The sequence below is a fragment of the Cnephaeus nilssonii genome (genome assembly GCF_951640355.1).
Source record: "Cnephaeus nilssonii genome assembly, chromosome: 12".
NCBI classification, from domain to species: domain Eukaryota; kingdom Metazoa; phylum Chordata; class Mammalia; order Chiroptera; family Vespertilionidae; genus Cnephaeus; species Cnephaeus nilssonii.
Window position 1 is genome coordinate 78292346 of NC_137083.1, and position 19965 is coordinate 78312310.

Below are 19965 nucleotides of genomic sequence, written 5' to 3' on the forward strand. Positions count from 1 at the left end.
CACTGAACCACACTGGCTGGGCTGAAATATCTTACAATGCATCTGTTTACTAGATACTTAAAATTATCCTGAGAAGTTCATCTTTAAGAAAAGTATTTTATGATACCCATTTTTTCTTTTTTATAGGCAAATAGGTTACATTTTCTAAGATTTATAATCACTCCCTATTATTTTAGTTACATTGAGGATGCCTGCTATCTGCTACCTATGTAACTAAGGATGTGCCACTTCAATCTCTTTCTTGTTCAGCCCGACTCTTTTTACAGTTATTAAAATTTCTATAGTGTTCAAGAAATCCCATTGGTATAACTTTTAGTTTAAAATAATTTTTTATTAACCAGGATTCTTAATTCCTTCCAGCGTGTTAGATAACAAATCTTTTAAAGATAACTTTGTCTGACATATCCTATATAATGAAAGGCTAATACGCAAATAGACCTAATGGCGGAACAACTGGTCGCTATGAGTTGCTCTGACCACCAGGGGGCATGTGAGGAACATGACGGGCGTTGGTCGCAGCGGGATGGTGGAGCAGGTGAAGGGGGCGGGGGGCACCAGACCAAGGCAGGGCACTGGTCGCTGTCATTGGGCCAAGCCTCTGGTGGTTATTGAAAATTCTTTGCTCCTGTTTGCTGCAGTCCCGTCCAGAGCTCGCGCCTGCTGCTGGTGCCGGCTTCGCTTGCACCCACCGCCACTGCTCTCACCCGCTGCCGGTGCCCAGCACAGGCCCCAATCGTTCCACACCATCAGTGGGTGTAAGCAGGGCCGGCGCCATCAGTGCATGGAAGCGATGGCAGCAGGAGCGGGGCTGCCGGCAGACAGGGGACTGGGGGCCGCGGTGGGAGGGGCCGGGAGGGGCTGCAGAGGATGGGCCAAGACCTGCCCCTGTGCCTACCGCAGCCTCGCGGCCCACAGTTCCTTCCAAGGTGCACGAATTCATGCACTGGGCCCCTAGTTAATATATAATGGATAGTTTAATATAAAAGTTCATTATTTTTAATAATGTTCCAGTAGAATAAGTTACAAATCTGTGAATGACAGCTCATTAAATTAACACTTCATTTATACAGAGGAGAAATGGAAAATCCTGTCATATTCAAAGCTAGAGTTTGGCTAAGAGTTGCGAAGTTTTTCATATACATCTGTAAAACACACACACACTCACACACACGCATGCACGCACAAGCATACACACACGTGAACGTGCGACCAAAGCACAGAGCATGACAGGGAAGGAAACTGAATTGTCCTATCTTTTCGTAACAGCTAAAAGAAGTAGTCTAGAATAGGGCAAAAGAATCTCAATCTTAATGATCATACACTCTTAGCAGAGTTTGTAAAAATAAGTATATTCACCCCAAATACAAATATTTACAAATTACTTGTATGCCACATATTACACATAACAAAAAACTCCACAAAAATATAACTTAAAAAAGGAAGAACTAGAGATAAAATATGTAATATTTTTAAATAGTTGTAATTATATTAATGGCAAATAACATTTACTGAGGACGGATAGGTGTGGATGTGGAAGACGGTAATGCGATCCAATGTAATTTAATGTGACTACAAATTACACTGCTCTCCTATTTAATTTCACAATGTGGCTGAGAAGCAAATGCTGGGCTACAAGAGCTGCTGGGCTGATGACTTTTATTAAGTGCTGAAAGTTTGGTTCCCCCTCACCCTGCAACAAAAACAGTTTCTAGACAAGGATTTGTCACTCATTAGGGAAACAATCCCAGGAGGCCCCAGGAGAGAGTGGGGAAGTGAGAGGGAAGGATGGAAGGCAATAGTGTCAAATGAATGGATTTTTGAATTAAGCAACTGGGAATCAGTCCCACTGGAGCCATTCTGAGAAATAACGGTGTCCTCTCACTGAGGGGTATGTATTTACAGACCAAATCCTGACCCCCCACTGCTAAGGACTGCCCAGCCTGGCTACCTGCAGGCCAGCACGCTCTGGATCCAGACACCTGCATAAGTCGAGGACTGTGTAACTGCAGATGAGCTAGAGGAGGCCCAGGGCACAGACAACAGATGTCACATCTGCTGTGCCTGTGTCAGGGAAAATATTAGCTTCAGTTTTGGTTTCTTTGTTAGATTAGAAAAGTTAGAGTTGACAGTTTTAGCTAAATTCTGTCATTTCTTGCCCCAGCCGGTTTTGCTCAGTGATTAAGCAGTGATGGGCAACCTTTTGAGCTTGGTGTGTCAAACTTTGCCAAAAAACTGAGCATAACTCAGGTAGTGTGTCACTTTGAGGAAAAAACATTATTTCGCGATATTTATAGTTTCAATAACATAAATGTATAATTGTTATATATAATTGTAAATTATATATACAATATACAATTTGACATGCTGACACGCGTGTCATAGGTTCGCCATCACTGGATTAGAGTGTCAACCTGGGACTGAAGTCTATCAGGTTTGATTCCCAGTCAAGGGCACATACCTCGGTTTCAGGCTCAATCCCAGGCCCTGGTCGGGGCGTGTGCGGGAGACAACCAATCGATGCGTCTCTCTCACATCAATGTTTCTATCTCTCTGTCTCTCCCCCGCCCTTCCACTCTCTCTAAAAATTAATGGAAAAAATATCCTCGGGTGAGGATTAACAAAAAAAATAAAAAATACTGTCATTTCTTTCTACTTTACCCACAGGATACCTCAGATATGTACATCGTGACTTAAGACCATCTGATATATAAATTGTATGAGTGCTGGGATTATTCTATCAAATACTGATGTAATTTCATCTTTCCTTGGATTAAAATGTACAAATAGAAGTTCTAAGATTTTCCTGCTCTAGCCAGGCCGGTGTTACTCAGTGGCTGAATGTCGACCTATGACCCAGGATGTCATGGTTCAATTCCCGGTCAGGGCACATGCCTCAGTTGCAGGCTCCATCCCCAGTGAGGGACATGTAGGAGGCAGCCAATTCATGATTCTCTCTCATCACTGATGTTTCTCTCTCTCTCTCTCCCACTCCCTTCCTTTCTGAAATCAATAACAAATATATTAAAAACAAATAAGATTTTCCTGTCCTGTCTACTGCAATACAGTATCTTCCGTGCCCCTCGAGGTGTGTGCTCCCCTTCTGGCCATCACTGGACCAGAGCATATAGAGCCCTGTCCAGCTCTCAGCTGGGACGATTCATTTCACTCTAGGGTATATCTGGACTATTCTAAATGAGAAAATACTAGTAACACACAGTTCTAACATCTATCTATCACTTAAGGAGGAGCTGAAAATTTCAAAAACACTCTTCACAGAATTCCCTGAGTGGGTATCTTCTTTCCCTGTGTCTAAAAAATTATACAAAAGCCCAACTCCATCTTGGAATTCAGTTTAACTAACTCGGTTAAAATGCTCCGACTTCCCATAGTTGGTGGTGTGAAAGGCAGATGGGTAGACTTGTTTCCATCGCTTTTACAAAAATAACAGCTCTACAGAAACATTGTTCAAAGTCATAGCTTCCTAAAGGAGTTACATATGAGAAATTAAAAATGCATTTAGACTTTTCTAAACAAATAACTACGTAACTGAATTCCAGAAACATGACACAAAGTTATGAAAATCCATTTTATTTAGACTGAAATGAGTATATTATTTAGTTTTAAAACAAACTTAGCCCTCGCCCACATGCTCAGTGGTTAGAGCGTCGGCCTGTGCACGGGGATGGTGGGGATGGGCAGCAGGGGGTGGGATGGTGGTGGGTAGCAGGTTTGATCCCCGGTCAAAGGCGTGTACCTGGGTTGCAGGTCTGATCCCCACCCCTGGTCCGGGCGTGTGTGGGAGGCAACAAATAGATGTGTCTCTGTCACAACGATGTTTCACTTTCTCTCTCTCTCGCTCTCTCCTCTGTCCCCCTTCCCTTCCACTCTCTCTAGAATCAATGGAAAAAATATCCTCAATCCTTGGGTAAAAATTAAAAGTAAAATAAAATAAACTTAGTATATAGTTTGTTAATATCACTTTGAGTAAACTTCAACGAATTCTGAGGTTTACTGTATTAGTTTAAAAAATCCATTCTGTGTAGAAATACTATTATGTTAATTCCCTTAGAGTTTAAAATTTCAGAATTGAATCACTTTAGCCTATTCAAGACTCTTTTCCTCTTTATTTTATTTTTTTCTCAAGACTTTTAAAAACTTGCATAATATCCTGCAAGAGTATTTTGATATAAATCAACAAAATTCTACCCCACTTTCTCCAATAATAAAAACATATTTTTTTAAAGTGTTGCTTTTTAAATTACGTGAAACTAAAGAAAATTGGTTACTGGCTTTAGAGTCATCTTTGGAGAAAAACACCCTCTGCTTGACCAGCTGCTGCCATGCCTTACAGAGGTAGGGTCTGTAGTCCACACTCGCATCGATCGGGCGCTTAGAGCCAGAGGAAGAAGCTTCCGTGGAGGTGGAGGTTTTCTGCATTATACTCTGTGTTGTTGCAAAGAGAACCAAGCGATACTCATTTACAAGTTTCTCTAAGAGCTGAGAACACTTCTTCAGAGTAGACTCCTGTAAGGTAACACTTTCTCCTCCATTGGCTCGGTCTATCCAGTAGAAAGCAGACAAGCTATCCAAAATCAAAAGGCAGAGAGAGGGGTGACTACAAAACATGGCTTCTAGTGAGTAGAGTGTGAGCAGCAACTGGCTGCTACTGCAGCAGTACACCAAAAAAAGCCTGCCAAGGCAGTATTTTATTATTTCTTCAGAACTCTGGGATAGTCTGTGCTCAAGAATTGTAACAAGCCGAAGCAGATCGAAGTGGTAATCTGTATCAATAAATAAGACTTCTATTTCCAGTCCACCTGCTGATTGTGGAAGAATGCACCGTGCTGTTAAATGATAAAGCATTTCTGTCTTTCCTGCTCCTTCTGGACCATGAAATTCAAGAATATCACCTGTGTAAAATGTAAAGATGTCAGTCAAAATGCAGCAGCACAGTAAGGGTAGGCTACAAGTGAAAAGTCTCCAAAATGTTTAAAAAGACATTTGCTGGGACGTAAAAGGAAATCTAAGTCCATTTGCCAAAACGGATCTGTAAAGGCACATACAAATAAATAGGGAAATCGTCATTTGAAAAGCAGAATGACTGACCAGGCTGACAGCAGTCTGCGGGGACCTCCTGAGAACGGGTCTGATGCACTCACAGTGAAATGGTGACACGGAGAGTTAGGAATAAAGTGCCTCAGATCCAGGGCCTTTCAAACACTCTACTGATTACTAAGGTGCACGCTATTTCTGGTAATGGATCTCCCAATATCCATTCTCTCCTTTTCCCTTATATATGAAACCCCAATTGGGGAAGGTAATGTGCCCAACTTAAAAAACGATTTTCTTAAGTCTCCCTTGCAAAGAGGGGTCACCAGGTACCTCAACTGTAGACAGTGAGACGTGAGCAGAGTCTGCTGGGATTTCTATGTTTCACTTTCCTGACCCAGGTGCCACTTCTGCTCTCCCGCTCCCTTCTTTGAAGGTGAAGAGCCACCTTGAAACAGTGAGGAGAGAAGGTGGACTCTCAGGAGCAGACCCTAAGGAGGTGGAGCAGGAAGACAGGAGGCACCCAGGACCAGCTATGCACAGCCTGCCTCGATGCCACTTCTGATTGAGGAAAATAAGCCTCTATCTGGTAAGCCACTACGCTGGACTTCTGTTACATGCAGATGAAATAACCCCCAACTAGGGTTTCTCAGTGTTACTGGCATTATGGGCAGAACAATTCTTGACAGTGCAGGTTTACATGGATAGGGTGGTGAGAGGCCACAGCTCTCAGCTCTTCCATGCCAGTAGCATCCGTCCACTGTGTTTTACATGGCCACATTGCCGCAGTCATTCTCTGCTGTATGAGTCTCTCTGGAAACTGCTCATGGAGAATGACACCTGCATTGTGAACTACCCTCCTAGCATTATTAATCAGTCACCTACTCTGAACTTTGAAGACTGCAATCTCTCTCTATACAGTTCCAGTCTCTCTTCCACTGAGGACAGCACAAACTAAAACACCTGAACACGGCCCTGCCTCCACAGCTTCTCAAAATCCACCCAACAGTGGCCTTCCAATTCCTGTGGCACTGAAACTACTACAATTTGATTTATGGCTGAACCACAAAATTGAAAGCACTGTTTGTTTGTTTTTTCTTTCTTTTTTTTTGTTTTTTTCCTTTTTTTTCTTTCTTTTTTTTTTAATTGAAAGCACTGTTTTAAAATGCAGATTCTTAGGCCCCAAATTACAGAGCCTGAAAATCCAATTACTTTATTTCCTGTCATTATTAATAAATCATTAAATGTTGAAACAAATAATGTGTAAGAAATCTAGCAAGTTGTCACCAACCTATATTTAAAGTAGTATAAAACTTCAGCCAATTTCTTCTACAATCTTACACACAATTTACAATTCAAAATGGAGTAAAACTATTTTCACATTAACAATTGTTCATGGACACTTTTATTAAAAGCTGACATAGTGATTATAACTACACTCAACCCAGATGTTCAGTTTACTCTCTGCTACCATATTACTGGGGAGCTAAGCTGCCCCCAAATGAAAGTCTCTAACTAATAACAGAGGAGAATAAACTACATACACAAGATGAAGAAACACTGACACGGAAGCAATATTAACGGTAGTGCAGGAAAGTTAAAAACAGTTTGGCAAGATGAGTCTGAACTGGTTTGCAGGACAGTGGACCGCGCAGAAACTCGATGGGAACAGCAGCACCCTGCACCAACTCCTCCTCCCACGCTCAGAGAGGAGCAGAGAGGCTGAGGAGCACTTCACAAAGGAAAAGGGACTTCTTCATAGTAGCACCTTGGATCCTAGTAACAACACCGAGGTAGGAATAGCAAATCCCATCATCTTCCATGATTGCATCTATTGCACTATATAATTTTGACTATTTACTTGATTATATTTCTTGTTGGCTACTTTAAGGTTGGGGCTTGACTATTCTATCCCCAACACAAACACAATATCTTTTTCATCAGATGGTTTTCTTAAGAACTTCCTGAGCAACATCTAAAGAATGAAAACGTAAGCCCTGATTGGGGGAGGATTACAGGCCCTACAGTCAATGTTGGAACATGGATTTAGAAAGGAAATAGGTCTGCCAGTCACAGGTGGGGCTTGAGGGGTGGCTTTGTTTAGCAGACAGAGCCCAGCAGGTGTGAATGCCCATGACCCGGGCTTGGAACAAGGAACTAACAGCCGACGGAGCAGGAACAATGTACCCAGTGCCAGTCTAGCCCTGCCCGCTGCCCCCGCCCAGCAAGAGCTGACACGCAGCTTCTGTCAGGTCTTCAGCCCCTTCTCTGATTCCTAAGTGATGGTGTGACTTAAAAGTTCTGAGACAGACTCAGAAGTACCCACACAAATAATACATAAGCACATAGGGATTTTTAATTTACATAATTCATGTAAATACCCTAACGTGAATTTACCTTCCAAGTAGTATGTTGAGATGGATCTCCAAGACTCACAAAATAAAAATGTCCTACAGCCGCTAGGATTTAAGATTCAAGACAGTAATCAGATGCTGGACTCGGAAGTCTGGGAGAAAGGTACACAGAAATAGAGAACAGCTACAGGGAGAGAAGTCAGATAAAACAGAAATTTCGGAGGAAAACAGCAGAGCACAGAAGTTTTCAGGATGTGAAGTGGTACTAAGTAATATTAACGAAGCAGGAAACACCTAAAAGTGAGAAATGGGAGAGGAAGGTAAGGACAGATCACAGAACTAGTCCTGGACAGTGGCCTTAAAGAAGTAAATGTGTAGTTTGCAAAACCACATTTAATATAAATATTAGTTTATTAACCAAACTTAAAGAATGGAGAAACTCAGATGGACTGTCAGGCACTGCAGGGAACATTTATGCAGTTGGAGGAACAGCAAGGAGAAACCAGAGAACCATGAGGAGTTACAGAAAGCATACAATGGTTTATGCTCATTGACAAAGTAAAAGAATTCAACAGCAGTTTCTAGAGAGTGAAATGAGGATCATTTAAGGTAAGAAAAATGTAACATTCTGAATTAAAAGGGAAGGGACTCCATGGGGAGATAAACATACACGATACTGGTCAGAGGGTAACTGTGAGATATGACTGGATATTTGTGGAATTCTTGGAATAAGAACAAAAAATGAAAAATTTGCCAGGTATTTTCTTGGAGAAAGGGGCAATGCTCATAACAAATTTCAGCACAACTCGAAAGAGTAAGTCTTCGAGAGAGCTTTCCTACATGGTTTGACAAGGAAAATAGCTGATGTAAGTAGGTGGATTCCTTAGCTCTGTGGTTTGGCATAAATGAAACTGAAGCCAAGTTTAAGGTTAAGTACTTGGTTAAGAGGTTATTAGGTATATAAAAATACTCTTCTCCTTTTGTAGATTAACTAGAGGCCCAGTGCATGAAATTCATGCATGGGTATGGTCCCTAGTGACTGCCAGCTGGGGACGCCTCCCTTCCCTCGGCCGCCTGCTGCCGCTGCTGCTGGCCCCATTCTCTGGTCGAACTCCTGGTTGACATCCCAGTCAAGGAGACAATTTGCATATTAGGCTTTTATTATATAGGATAAACAAAGCAGGTTAAACGGTCATTTATACAAACTGAAGAAGTAAAATCTGTAAACTTGTACATTACACATGAATATTATCATTAATGTCCTTGAGTTAGGTTCCCTACAAATGTTTAATGATGAACTGAAATCAGTTTCACTGATTTTATAAACACTTACTATCTAATCATAAGATCAAAAATCATATTCAAACTTTACATTCTATAGAGGGAACACGGGCCTTTCAAGTGTATTTGAAGTCACTAGCTCATATGTTTCTGTAAGCTGCTACCAAAAAAAATGCACCCTTGTCCAATGAAAGTACTGGGTATGACAACTGGTAGTAAAAAAACAAACAAACAAAAAAACCTGTACAGTTTGGCACTTGGCAAACTAAATCAGACAATCTGGATGGTTTGGCCTTGCTAGCTACTCTCACAAATAGAATGCTGTAAGGGGTTTGGGTAACAGATTGTCAGAGTGAGTTTACAAATCTAAACATCCTTCAAAATGAGGAAAAGAAAAAAGCCTAAAAATACATAATCTTGGGACCAACCTATTAATTGTACAACGAATATGTTGAATTTGCAGATTACAATCATCATAGTACTAAAGAGGTCATTACTATCCAAAAAAGCATTAAAAATATGGTTAGTCCTAGCCTGTTTGGCTCAGTGGATAGAGCATTGGCCTGTGGACCGAAGGGTCTCAGGTTCAATTCCAGTCAAGGGCACATACCTTGGTTGCAGGCTCCTCCCCAGCCCTGGCCCTGGTCAGGGCTCATGCAGGAGCAACCAATTGATGTGTTTCTCTCACATCAATATTTCTCTGTTGCCGAAACCGGTTTGGCTCAGTGGATAGAGCGTCGGCCTGCGGACTGAAAGGTCCCAGGTTCGATTCCGGTCAAGGGCATGTACCTTGGTTGTGGGCACATCCCCAGTGGTGGGTATGCAGGAGGCAGCTGATCGATGTTTCTCTCTCATCGATGTTTCTAACTCTCTATCCCTCTCCCTTACTCTCTGTAAAAAATCAATAAAATATATTTAAAAAAATATTTCTCTGTCTTTCCCTCTCTCTAAAAATCAATGGGTGAGGATTAAAAAATAAAAAACATTTGTATATGTTTACAACAGCATTAGACTCCCATAACCCCTAAATCTCTTATTGCTTCTACTCAAGCTTCCCTATGACAATTTCTAATAAAACATTGTTGTTGATAAGTAATCTTTATAATCCTAGTCTTGTGTCTGCCATTGCTCCAATGGGTGTTCAGCTATAAGATGTATGAAAATTTTGAGTAAACTTTGTAGGTGACCGAACAAGATGGTATTTTTATAGTTTCTATAAATGTAATATTCAAATGTATAAGCTGAGTTGCAATCCCATGTTTCAACATCAATTTCATAAGGTTCTACTTATCCTTGCCGACAGAGAATAGAAAGGCAGCTCAATCTTTTGTCTAATAGGTTTGATCAAAATTTGTCTGTTATTGACTAGAGGCCCAGTGCATGAGATGTGTGCACTGGGGGGGTCCCTCAGCCCAGCCTGTGCGCCCTCTCGCATCCCTCGGGGGACGTCTGCCTGCCAGCTTAGGCCTGATCCCCCCTCGTTCCTTACTGCCTGCCTACAGCAGAGGCGGGAGAGGCTCCCACCACCGCTGCTGCGCTTGCCATCTGTGAGCCCGGCTTCTGGCTGAGCAGCACTCCCACTGTGGGAGGGCATGACCACAGGGGGCAGCTCCTACATTGAGCATTTGCCCCCTGGTGGTCATGTGCATCATAGCGACCGGTCGTTCTGCCGTTCAGTCGATTTGCATATTAGGCTTTTATTATACACGATAGTTTGGAATTTTACTTGCTAACATCTGTTCTGCAAGAAATATTACAGGGAATCCTTCAGGTTGCATGAAAGCACAGTAGACAGTAACTTGAATCCAAATGAATTCATAAAGAAAAATAAATGTAACCACATAAGTACATAGATAAGACAGTATAAATGTGTTTTATGTCTGTAACTATTTTTCTTCTATCTCATTTAAGAAGCAATGTGCCCCAACTGGGACCAAGGATCAAGCCTGCAACCGAGGTACGGAGGTACCTGCCCTTGACCAGAATTGAACCCAAGACGCTTCAGTCCATGGGCTGATGCTCTACACTGAGCCAAAGCAGCTAGGGCAAATATGTAATTTGTAACAGCACAATGCAAGAAGAAGGGAATGGAGATATATGGTAACAAAGTTTTTGTAAAATACTGAGATTAAGTGGTATTAATCCAAACTAAATTGTTATAAATTAAGATGTTAATTATAATCCTCAGGGACTACTAATAGAAAAAATATATTTTTTAAAAAAGTAAAAAGGATGACAGGGAATTAAAATGGTACACTAGAAAATGTCTATTAAACACAAAAGACAATAAAGCAGGACTAGAGAAACAAAAAGCACACAAGACATATATAAAACAGACAACAAAATGGCAGTCATAAATCCTATCCTACTGATAAATTCACTAACTATAAATGTTTTAAACAATCCAAACAGAAGGCAGAGATTGGAAAAATGGAATAAAAAACATGATCCAACAATAGGCTGGCTATAACGGGCACACTTTACAGTCCAAGTTACAAACAGGTTGATGGTAAAAGGACAGAAAAAGACGTACTATATAAACAATAACCAACAGAAAGCTGAAGTGACTATACTATTATTACACAAAATGTATTTTTAGATAAAAACTATAATTTGACAAAGAATGTGTTTTTTACTGTGATAAAACTGAAGTGAGTGCACACTTCAGTAGTGTTAAGTACATTCACATTATTGTGAAGCAGATCTCCAGAAATTTTTCATCTTACAAAACTGGAAGTCTGTATTAATTAAACAATTCTCCTTCCCCCTCTCTGATCTAGACCTTGGTAACCACCATTCTACTTTCTGTTTCTATAAATATGACTATTTTAGATACTTCATATAAGTGGAATCATGTAAGTATTTTTCTTTTTGTGACTGGCTTATTTCACTTAGCATCTCCTCAGGGTTCATCCATGTTGCAGCATGTGACAGGATTTCCTTCCTTTTTAAGGCTGGAATTATATTACACTGTATGTATGTACCACATTTTGTTTATCTATTCATCTACTGAACATCTGGATTGCTACAATTTCTTAGCTACTGTGAATAGTGCTGCTATGAACATGGGTGTGAAAATATCTCTTTTATACCCTGCTTTAAATTCTTTTGGATAGGTACTCAGAAACAGAACTGTTGGGTGATATAGTAGTTCTAATATTATTTACTTACTAGAGGCCCGGTGCACGAATTTGTGCACCAGTGGGGTCCCTTGGCCTGGCCTGTGGGATCGGGCAGAAACTGGCTCTCTGACATCCCCCAAAGGGTCCCGGATTGCAAGAGGGCACAGGCCATGCCGAGGGACCCCACTAGTGCATGATCGGGTCCAGGAAGGGACGTGGGAGGTTGGCCAGTCAGGGAGGGACTGCGGGAGGGCTCCAGGGCGTGTCCAGCCCATCTCTCTCAGTCCCGATCGGCCAGACCCCAGCAGCACGCTTACCTACCAGTCAGAGCATCTTCCCCCTGGTGGTCAGTGCACGTCATAGCGACTGGTTGACCGGTCAACTGTCTGCCCGCTGGTAGTCAGTGCATGTCATAGCAAGTGGTTGAGCGGCCTTAGCATATCATTAGCATATTACACTTTGATTGGATGAATGGATGACTGGACACTTAGCATATTAGGCTTTTATTACATAGGATTTTTATTATTTTAAATATATTTTTATTGATTTCAGAGAGAAAGAAGGAGAGAGCTAGAAACATCAATGATGAGAGAGAATCACTGATTGGCTGCCTCTTACATGCCCCACACTGGGGATTGAGCCTACAACCTGGGCATGTGCCCTTGACCGGAATTGAACCTGGGACCCTTCAGACTGATGCTCTATCCATTGAGCCAAACTGGCGAGGGCTAGTTTTACTTTTTTTTAAAAAATATATATTTTATTGATTTCTTACAGAGAGGAAGAGAGAGGGATAGAGAGTTAGAAACATCAATGAGAGAGAAACATCGATCAGCTGCCTCCTGCACACCCCCTACTGGGGATGTGCCCGCAACCAAGGTACATGCCCTTGACCGGAATCGAACCTGGGACCCTTGAGTCCGCAGACCGACGCTCTATCCACTGAGCCAAACCGGTTTCGGCCTAGTTTTACTTTTTTAAGGAACCTCCATACTGTTTTCCATGGTAGTTGTACCATTTTACAATTCCATCAATAGTGAACAAGGGTTAGAATTTTTCCACATCCTCAACAACACTTTTGTTTTCTGTTTTTTTGATGTGTGTGAGGTGACAAAGAAAGACATTTTATAAAGATAAATGAGTCAACCCAGCAATAAGATATATCACAAAAACTTATTTGTGCCCAACAATACATGAAGCCCCAAAGAACATGACACAAAAAGTGACAGACTAAAAAAAGTAGACAATTCAACAATAATAGTTGAAGACTTCAATACATACTTTCAATAATGAATAGAACAACTAGTCAGAAGATCAGCATAGAAACAGAAGACTTGAACAAGACTAAAAACCAACTAGAACTAAGAGACATCAATAAAACATTTGACCCAACTATAGCAGAATACACAATCTTCTCAAGTGCACATAGAACATTCTCTAGGATAGACCATATGTTTGGCCATAAAACAAGTCTCAATAATTTAAAAAGATTGAAAGCACAAATGTTCTCTGATCAGAAAACAATGAAAATAGAAACAAGAAAAACTGTAAATCTTTTTTTTTTTAATATATATTTTATTGATTTTTTTACAGAGAGGAAGGGAGAGGGATAGAGAGTAAGAAACATTGATGAGAGAGAAACATGGATCAGCAGCTGCCTCCTGCACACTCCCTACTGGGGATGTGCCCTAAACCAAGGTACATGCCCTTGACCAGAATCGAACCTGGGACCCTTGAGACCGAAGGCTGACGCTCTATCCACTGAGCCAAACCGGTTAGGGCTGTAAGTCTTTTTAAAAAAATATTTTTATTGATTTCAGAGAGGAAGGGAAAGGGAGAGAGAGAAACATCAATGATGAGAGAGAATCATTAATCGGCTGCCCTCTGCATGCCCTACACTGGGGATCGAGCCCACAACCTGGGCATATACCCTGACAGGGAATCAAACCGTGACCTCCTGGCTCATAGGTCTACGCTCAACCACTGAGCCATGCCGGCTGGGATGTAAATGTTCTTAATCTTGAATTAGACAATGGCTTCTTAACTATACCAAAAGCATAAGCAAGAACACAAAAAAAACGCAGGTAAATTGGACTTCATCAAAATTAATAACTTTGTGTTTCAACAGACACCATCAAGATAGTCAAAAGACAACCCACAAAATGGTAAAAAAAAATACTTGCAAATCATATATTTGATAAGAGTCTTATATCTAGAATATTTAAAGGACTCTTACAATTCACTAATAAAAAGACAATCCAATTTTTAAAATGGGAAAAAGATTTGACATATATAAATTATCAATAAACACATACAAAGATGCTTAACATCACTAGTCATCACGGAAATGTAATAAAAACCACAATAAGGTATCACTGAATATTCACTAGAAAGGCTATAATCAAAAAGCCAGACAAAAACATTTATTTGCAGGATATGGGGAAATTGGAATCATCATACATTTCATTCTCGGTAGCAAGTAAAATGAGCAGCTTTGGAAAAAAACAGTCTGGTGATTGCATAAAAGGTTCAACACGAAGTTATCATACAACCTAACAGTCCCTTTCATAGCCATTACCCTAGAGAAATGAAAACATATATCCAAAAAAAAACGTACAAAAATAATCATAGCATTATTTGTAACAGCCAAAAAGTAGAAACAACCCAAATGACATCAACTGATGAATGATAAACAAAATGTAGTATACCCATACAATGGAATATTATTCAACAATAAAAAGGGGTGAACTACTGATGCATGCTACAATATGACGAACCTTGAAAAGATTATGCAAAGTAAAAGAAACTTGTCACAGAAGATCATATAATATATGGCTTCAATTATATAAAATGTCAAGAAAAGACAAATTGATATAGTCAGAAAGTAGATTAGCAGTTGCCTAGGGTTGAGGGATGTGGGAAGAAACGGGAGTAACTACTAATAGGCTCAAGTTTCCTTTGGGGTGATGAAAATGTTCTAAAATAAAATGTGGGGATGGTTGTATAACTGTGTGAATACTAAAAATCACTGAATTGTACACTTAAATGAACTGCATCTCTATAAAACTGTTACAGTACATTAAAAAAACCAACAACCTAAGCACATTACCTTCTTTATAAGTTTTCTCTAGGGTAGCAGTGCTAATGGAACAAGTAGATATGTATTTTCCTGACTGTAGAAATATTAACAGAACAAGGGGGTGCCTGAGTCTTTCCTGTGATTCTCAAACTTCTAAAGAATAATAAATAAATAAATTCCAACAAATATTGTGTGTTGGAGTAAAAAGAGCTCAGTTTATTCTGAAGATTTACCGCAGATAAGCCAAACTTCATTTCATCTAACGTAGATAAGGCAGGCTTCAGTGTTCTGTCAGCCCTTGCAGGTGTATCAGTGGTTAGAGCACTGGCCTGTGCACTGAAGGGTTGCGGGTTTGATTCCTGGTCAAGGGCACGTACCTGGGTTGCAGGCTCATTCTCCTGGCCCTAGCCAGGGCTCGTGTGGAAGGCAACAAACTGACAAGCCTCTCTCACATCGATGTTTCTCTCTCTCAAAGGGCTGGCACATAGCACAGACTTACTCAGACTCACTCCCTGAGCTCCAGCACTAGGACAGGAGCTTAAAAGGATCCAGGGACATACAGGGAGGAATTAACTTGTCTGGCATCAGACCAAGAACTGGGGGGTAGCTTTGTACCAGACAGAAGTACTGGCAGGGGACAATGCTCCTTTGCTGAGACCTCTCTGCCACAAAGCCAACCAGCAGTCACCATACCTGAGTCTCCATCAACCTGCAGCTGATTCTGAGACACCACCCCATCCAATTTGCAGCCCCACCCAAGCTGTTTGCGATGGCTTTTCCATATTAAGAGCCTGTTCTAGCTCAGGCTTGACTCCTAAAGCCTCCCAAACAAACAGCACCTGACCTCAGCATGCCCCATACCTCTGGATAAGCAGCCCTAGGCACTGTACTAGCAGCAGCCTGCCTTCTCCTGGGCATCTCCAAGCCCAACACAAGTAGCAGCCATCTAAAGATTGCTCTGTAACTCATGCCAGGTAGCCCCAGGCAGAACCCAGGCAGGAGTTGGCTATATACCTCCCAGGAGGCCCCAGAGCCAGTGCATCCAGTGATCAGACTATGTCAGATTACAACCTTACCACATCCAGTAGCAAAACACTCAAGGGGCAGACTCAGTGAGCACCAAAACCCACTGAAGCAAGTCCCGCTCCATAAGTGCGTCTCCCACACAACAGCTATCTCTCTGTAGTTGCAGCTGGTCCTCACAGCCAATTGGCCTGGGGTTCAATTCCTCTCAATGACGCCAACAGCAATCAAAGCTCAAATACAACAGGACTGTGCACACAGGGGTGCACCTAGAGTGCCCAACTCAGGTGACTGGGGAGGCTGAGCCACTGGGCTGTATAGGACACCAACTACACAAGGCCACTCTACCAATTCCGGGAGACACAGCAGCTCTACCTAATACATAGAAACAAACAAAGGGAAGCAGCCAAAATGTGAAGACAAATAAACATGTCAGAAATGAAAGAACAGAAGAAATCTCCAGAAAAAAAAGAACTAAATAAAATGGAAGCAAGCAAACTACCAGATGGAGTTCAAAACAATGGTTATAAGGATGCTCAGAGAACTTAATGAGAACTTCAAGGAACTTAGTGAGAACATCAAAAACATAACAAAGGATCAGTCAGACATGAAGGATTCACTAAATGAAACGAAGAATAATTTATAGTAAATCAACAGTAGAGTAGAGGATGCTGAGAATCAAATCAGCGAACTGGAATATGACGAAGCAAAAAACACCCAATCAGAAGAGCAAAAAAAAAGAACCAAAAAATATGAAGATAGTGCAAAGTTATCCTCTGGGATAATTTTAAGCTTATCAACATTTGCATCATGGTGGTGTTGGAAGGAGAAGAAATTAAAAACCTATTTGAAAAATAATGACAAAACTTCCCTTACCTGGTGAAAGAAATAGACATACAAGTCCAGGAAGCGCAGAGTCCCAAACAAGAGGAACCCAAAGAGGCCCACATCAAGACATATCATAATTAAGTCCTAGCCGGTTTGGCTCAGTGAATAATGGGAACTGACGGTCCTGGGTTCAATTCCGGTCAAGGGCACGTACCTCGGTTACAAGCTCCTTCCTGGCCCAGGCCTTGTCAGGGCACATGCAAGAGGCAACCAATCGATGTGTTTCTCTCACATCGGTATTTCTCTCTGTCTTTCACTCTTTCTTCTACTCTCTCTGAAAATCAATGAAAAAATATGCTCAGGTGAGGATTAAAAAAAAAAAAAGACATATCATAATTAAAATGCCAAAGGTTAAAGACAAAGAGAGAATCTTAAAAGCAGCCAGAGAAAAGCAGTTAGTTACCTTCAGGGGAATACCCAAAGGACTGTCAACTGATTTCTCAACAGAAACTTTGCAGGCCAGAAGGAAGTGGCAAGAAATATTCAAAGTAATGAAAAGCAAGGACCTACAACCAAGATTATTCTACCCAGAAAAGCTCTCATTTAGAATTGAAGGTCAGATAAAGAGCTTCACAGCCTGGCTGGTGTCACTCAGTGGTTGAACATCGACTTATGAACCCGGAGGTCATGGTTCAATTCCTGGTCAGGGCACATGCCCAGGTTGCAGGCTCAGTCCCCAGTAGGGGGTGTGCAGGAGGCAGCCAATCAATAATTCTCTCTCATTATTGATGTTTCTATTTCTCCCTCTCCCTTCCTCTGAAATTAAAAACAAACAAACAAACCATATTTTTTTAAAAAGAGCTTCACAGACAAGAAAAAGCTAAAGAAGTTCATCACCACCAAACTAGTATTACATGAAATATTAAAGGGTCTCCTTGAAGAAGAAAAAATATGAACAATAAAATGGCAAGAAATACATATCTATCAATAATTGAATCTAAAAATCAAAAAATTAACAAGGAATCTAATGAACAAAATAAACTGATACATAAAATAGAACCAAAGGCATGGAAACATGGCACAGACTGACGAATCTCAGAGGGAAGGGGGGTGGGGGAAGGAAGAGATCAACCAAAAAACTTACATGCATACATGCATTACCCATGACACAGACAATAGTGTGGGGAAGACCTGGGATGGGTGGGATCTGGGTGGGGGGGGGGGGGAATTGGGGGATAAAGGAAAGGGATATCTGTAATACTCTCAAAAAATAAAGATTTAAAAATATTTTTTTATTGATTTTAGAGAAAGGAAGGGAGAGGGATAGCGAGATAGAAACATCAATAAGAGAGATGCACAGTCCCCACTGGGGATGGAGCACACAACCCAGGCATGTGCCCTGACTGGTAATCGAACCATGGCCTCCTAGTTCATGGGCCACACTAACCAGGCTCAACAATAAAGATTTTAAAAAATAAAATAAAATAAACAACATTCAAAAAGTTCGGAAACTTAAAAAAATAAAAGAAAATAAAAATATTCTCAGGTGAGCTTTTTTTTTTTAATTCTGTCATGATCTGTGTCATTTTAATTTTACAGTTGAACCTACAGAGTCTCTTGCTAGGAGTACATGAATATATATGAAAAAAGTACTTTCATTTATAAAATTTAATTTGTGACATGCCATTTTGGTTTGAAGTTGTGTTTTTACCATGCACAGGTTCATCTTCATCGACAAACAGACAGGGTTCTATTTCTTTCAAGGACCGTCTACCTTCAAGCCGGGCAAGGAGCTTCAAAAGGAAAAAAAAAAGAGAAAGAAAAATCATTACCTAAAAATGTGATCTTGAAGATCTGCATTTATATAATTTTCCAAAAGACTATAAAAAAGGCTTTTCATAATTTTAAGGATGTGGAGAGAATTATGAAGTAGGAAATATAATTTAGGAGAAAAGTTGTGTTCACTTGTTCAGATAATACTTCATTTTTTGTTTACATACTCGGTACAAATGGTATGAGTTCCTGCCCTCAAAGGAGCTGATAGTGTAGTCTGTTATACAGAACCAAACTGCTAAATGCAAAGTATTTACCTTCCTGGTGCATTATAATTATCTTTCTCACTATACTTATTGTACTTGTTACACAGGTATCTGTGTTTGTCATTTTAGAGATGAAGGGAGAGGGAGAGATAGAAACATCAATGTTGAAAATCGTTGATGGGCTTCCTTCTGCACGCCCCCTACTGGGTATTGAGCCCGCCAGGCATGGGGTCTTAATCAGAATTGAACCTGGGACCTTTAGTCTGTAGGGTGACACTCTATCCACTGAGCCAAACGAGCTAGGGCCAAATTTATTTTCAAAGGATGGAAACTTTCCATCCTTTGAAAATATTCAAAAAAATGTTTTACAATGCCAAAAGCAGAGAGTACAGAGGGAGTGAAAGTAATTCCCAGAACTTAGAAACAAATTTACCCTTACAAAAAAGGGATAATATGAGCAAGATGTCTTCCAAATATAGTATATCCCCCCAAAAGTTTACACACTTTGAATGACTATTAAGTCTGTGTTTATGAATATACAGTTCATTTTCAAAATTTAAAAGAATCCACACAAATGAATAAGATTTTTGTCAATGCCTGTTTTCAAACTGATGACCATTCTGGTCCAGGCACTGCTGATAACACCAAGCAATGGAATAGCAAAAATAGTTCGGTACTTGTGCGCCCTCAATTCTTCAACTGTTCCCAGTTTTGTACCGTAAACTTTATCTTTTATGTATCTCCATTAAAAAGTCTAGTGGATTAATTTTCTTTGTTCAAAGCTTAGTCTGGCTTCACCCATTATTTCAAATCAGTTAAATGTATAAAGGAGTAAAAAATTAAGTGAGTTATCAGCTATTAAAGTGTGTATACTTTTTTTGGGACAGGGTGTCACCCCAAAAATGTATACACATTTTAAATAATTATAAAGGCAGTGTTTGTATTTCAACTGCATTTTCAAACAGTAGAGTAGCATTTTAGGAAGAATTTTCTTTGTTCAAAGCTTAGCCTGGCTAAAAAAAAACCACAAAACAAAACATCAATTGGGCTATCAGCTGTTAAAGTGTGTATACATGTTTTGGGACAACTTATATAAGCAGAAAAATATCCTAAAAATCTGACATAAACCTGAATGACTGTTATAGAAATTAAAATTAATGATGTTTTCCAGACTTGAGGAATAAGTAAAA

The 19965-nt window shown here is 40.4% G+C and overlaps 1 protein-coding gene across 1 annotated transcript in view; it reads right to left on the bottom strand.

Annotated features, from left to right (window-relative positions):
* Nucleotides 1–358: 358 nt before the first annotated feature.
* The window catches only part of XRCC2 (X-ray repair cross complementing 2), a 32309-nt gene continuing 12702 nt past the window's right edge, over nucleotides 359–19965 (bottom strand). Inside the window, exons 2-3 of the mRNA XM_079786126.1 lie at nucleotides 18448–18529; nucleotides 359–4910 (exon numbers count right to left, since the gene is read on the bottom strand). Of these exons, the coding sequence (XP_079642252.1) occupies nucleotides 4192–4910; nucleotides 18448–18529 (801 nt within the window). The 3' untranslated portion in view covers nucleotides 359–4191. The remainder of the gene's footprint in view (nucleotides 4911–18447; nucleotides 18530–19965) is intronic.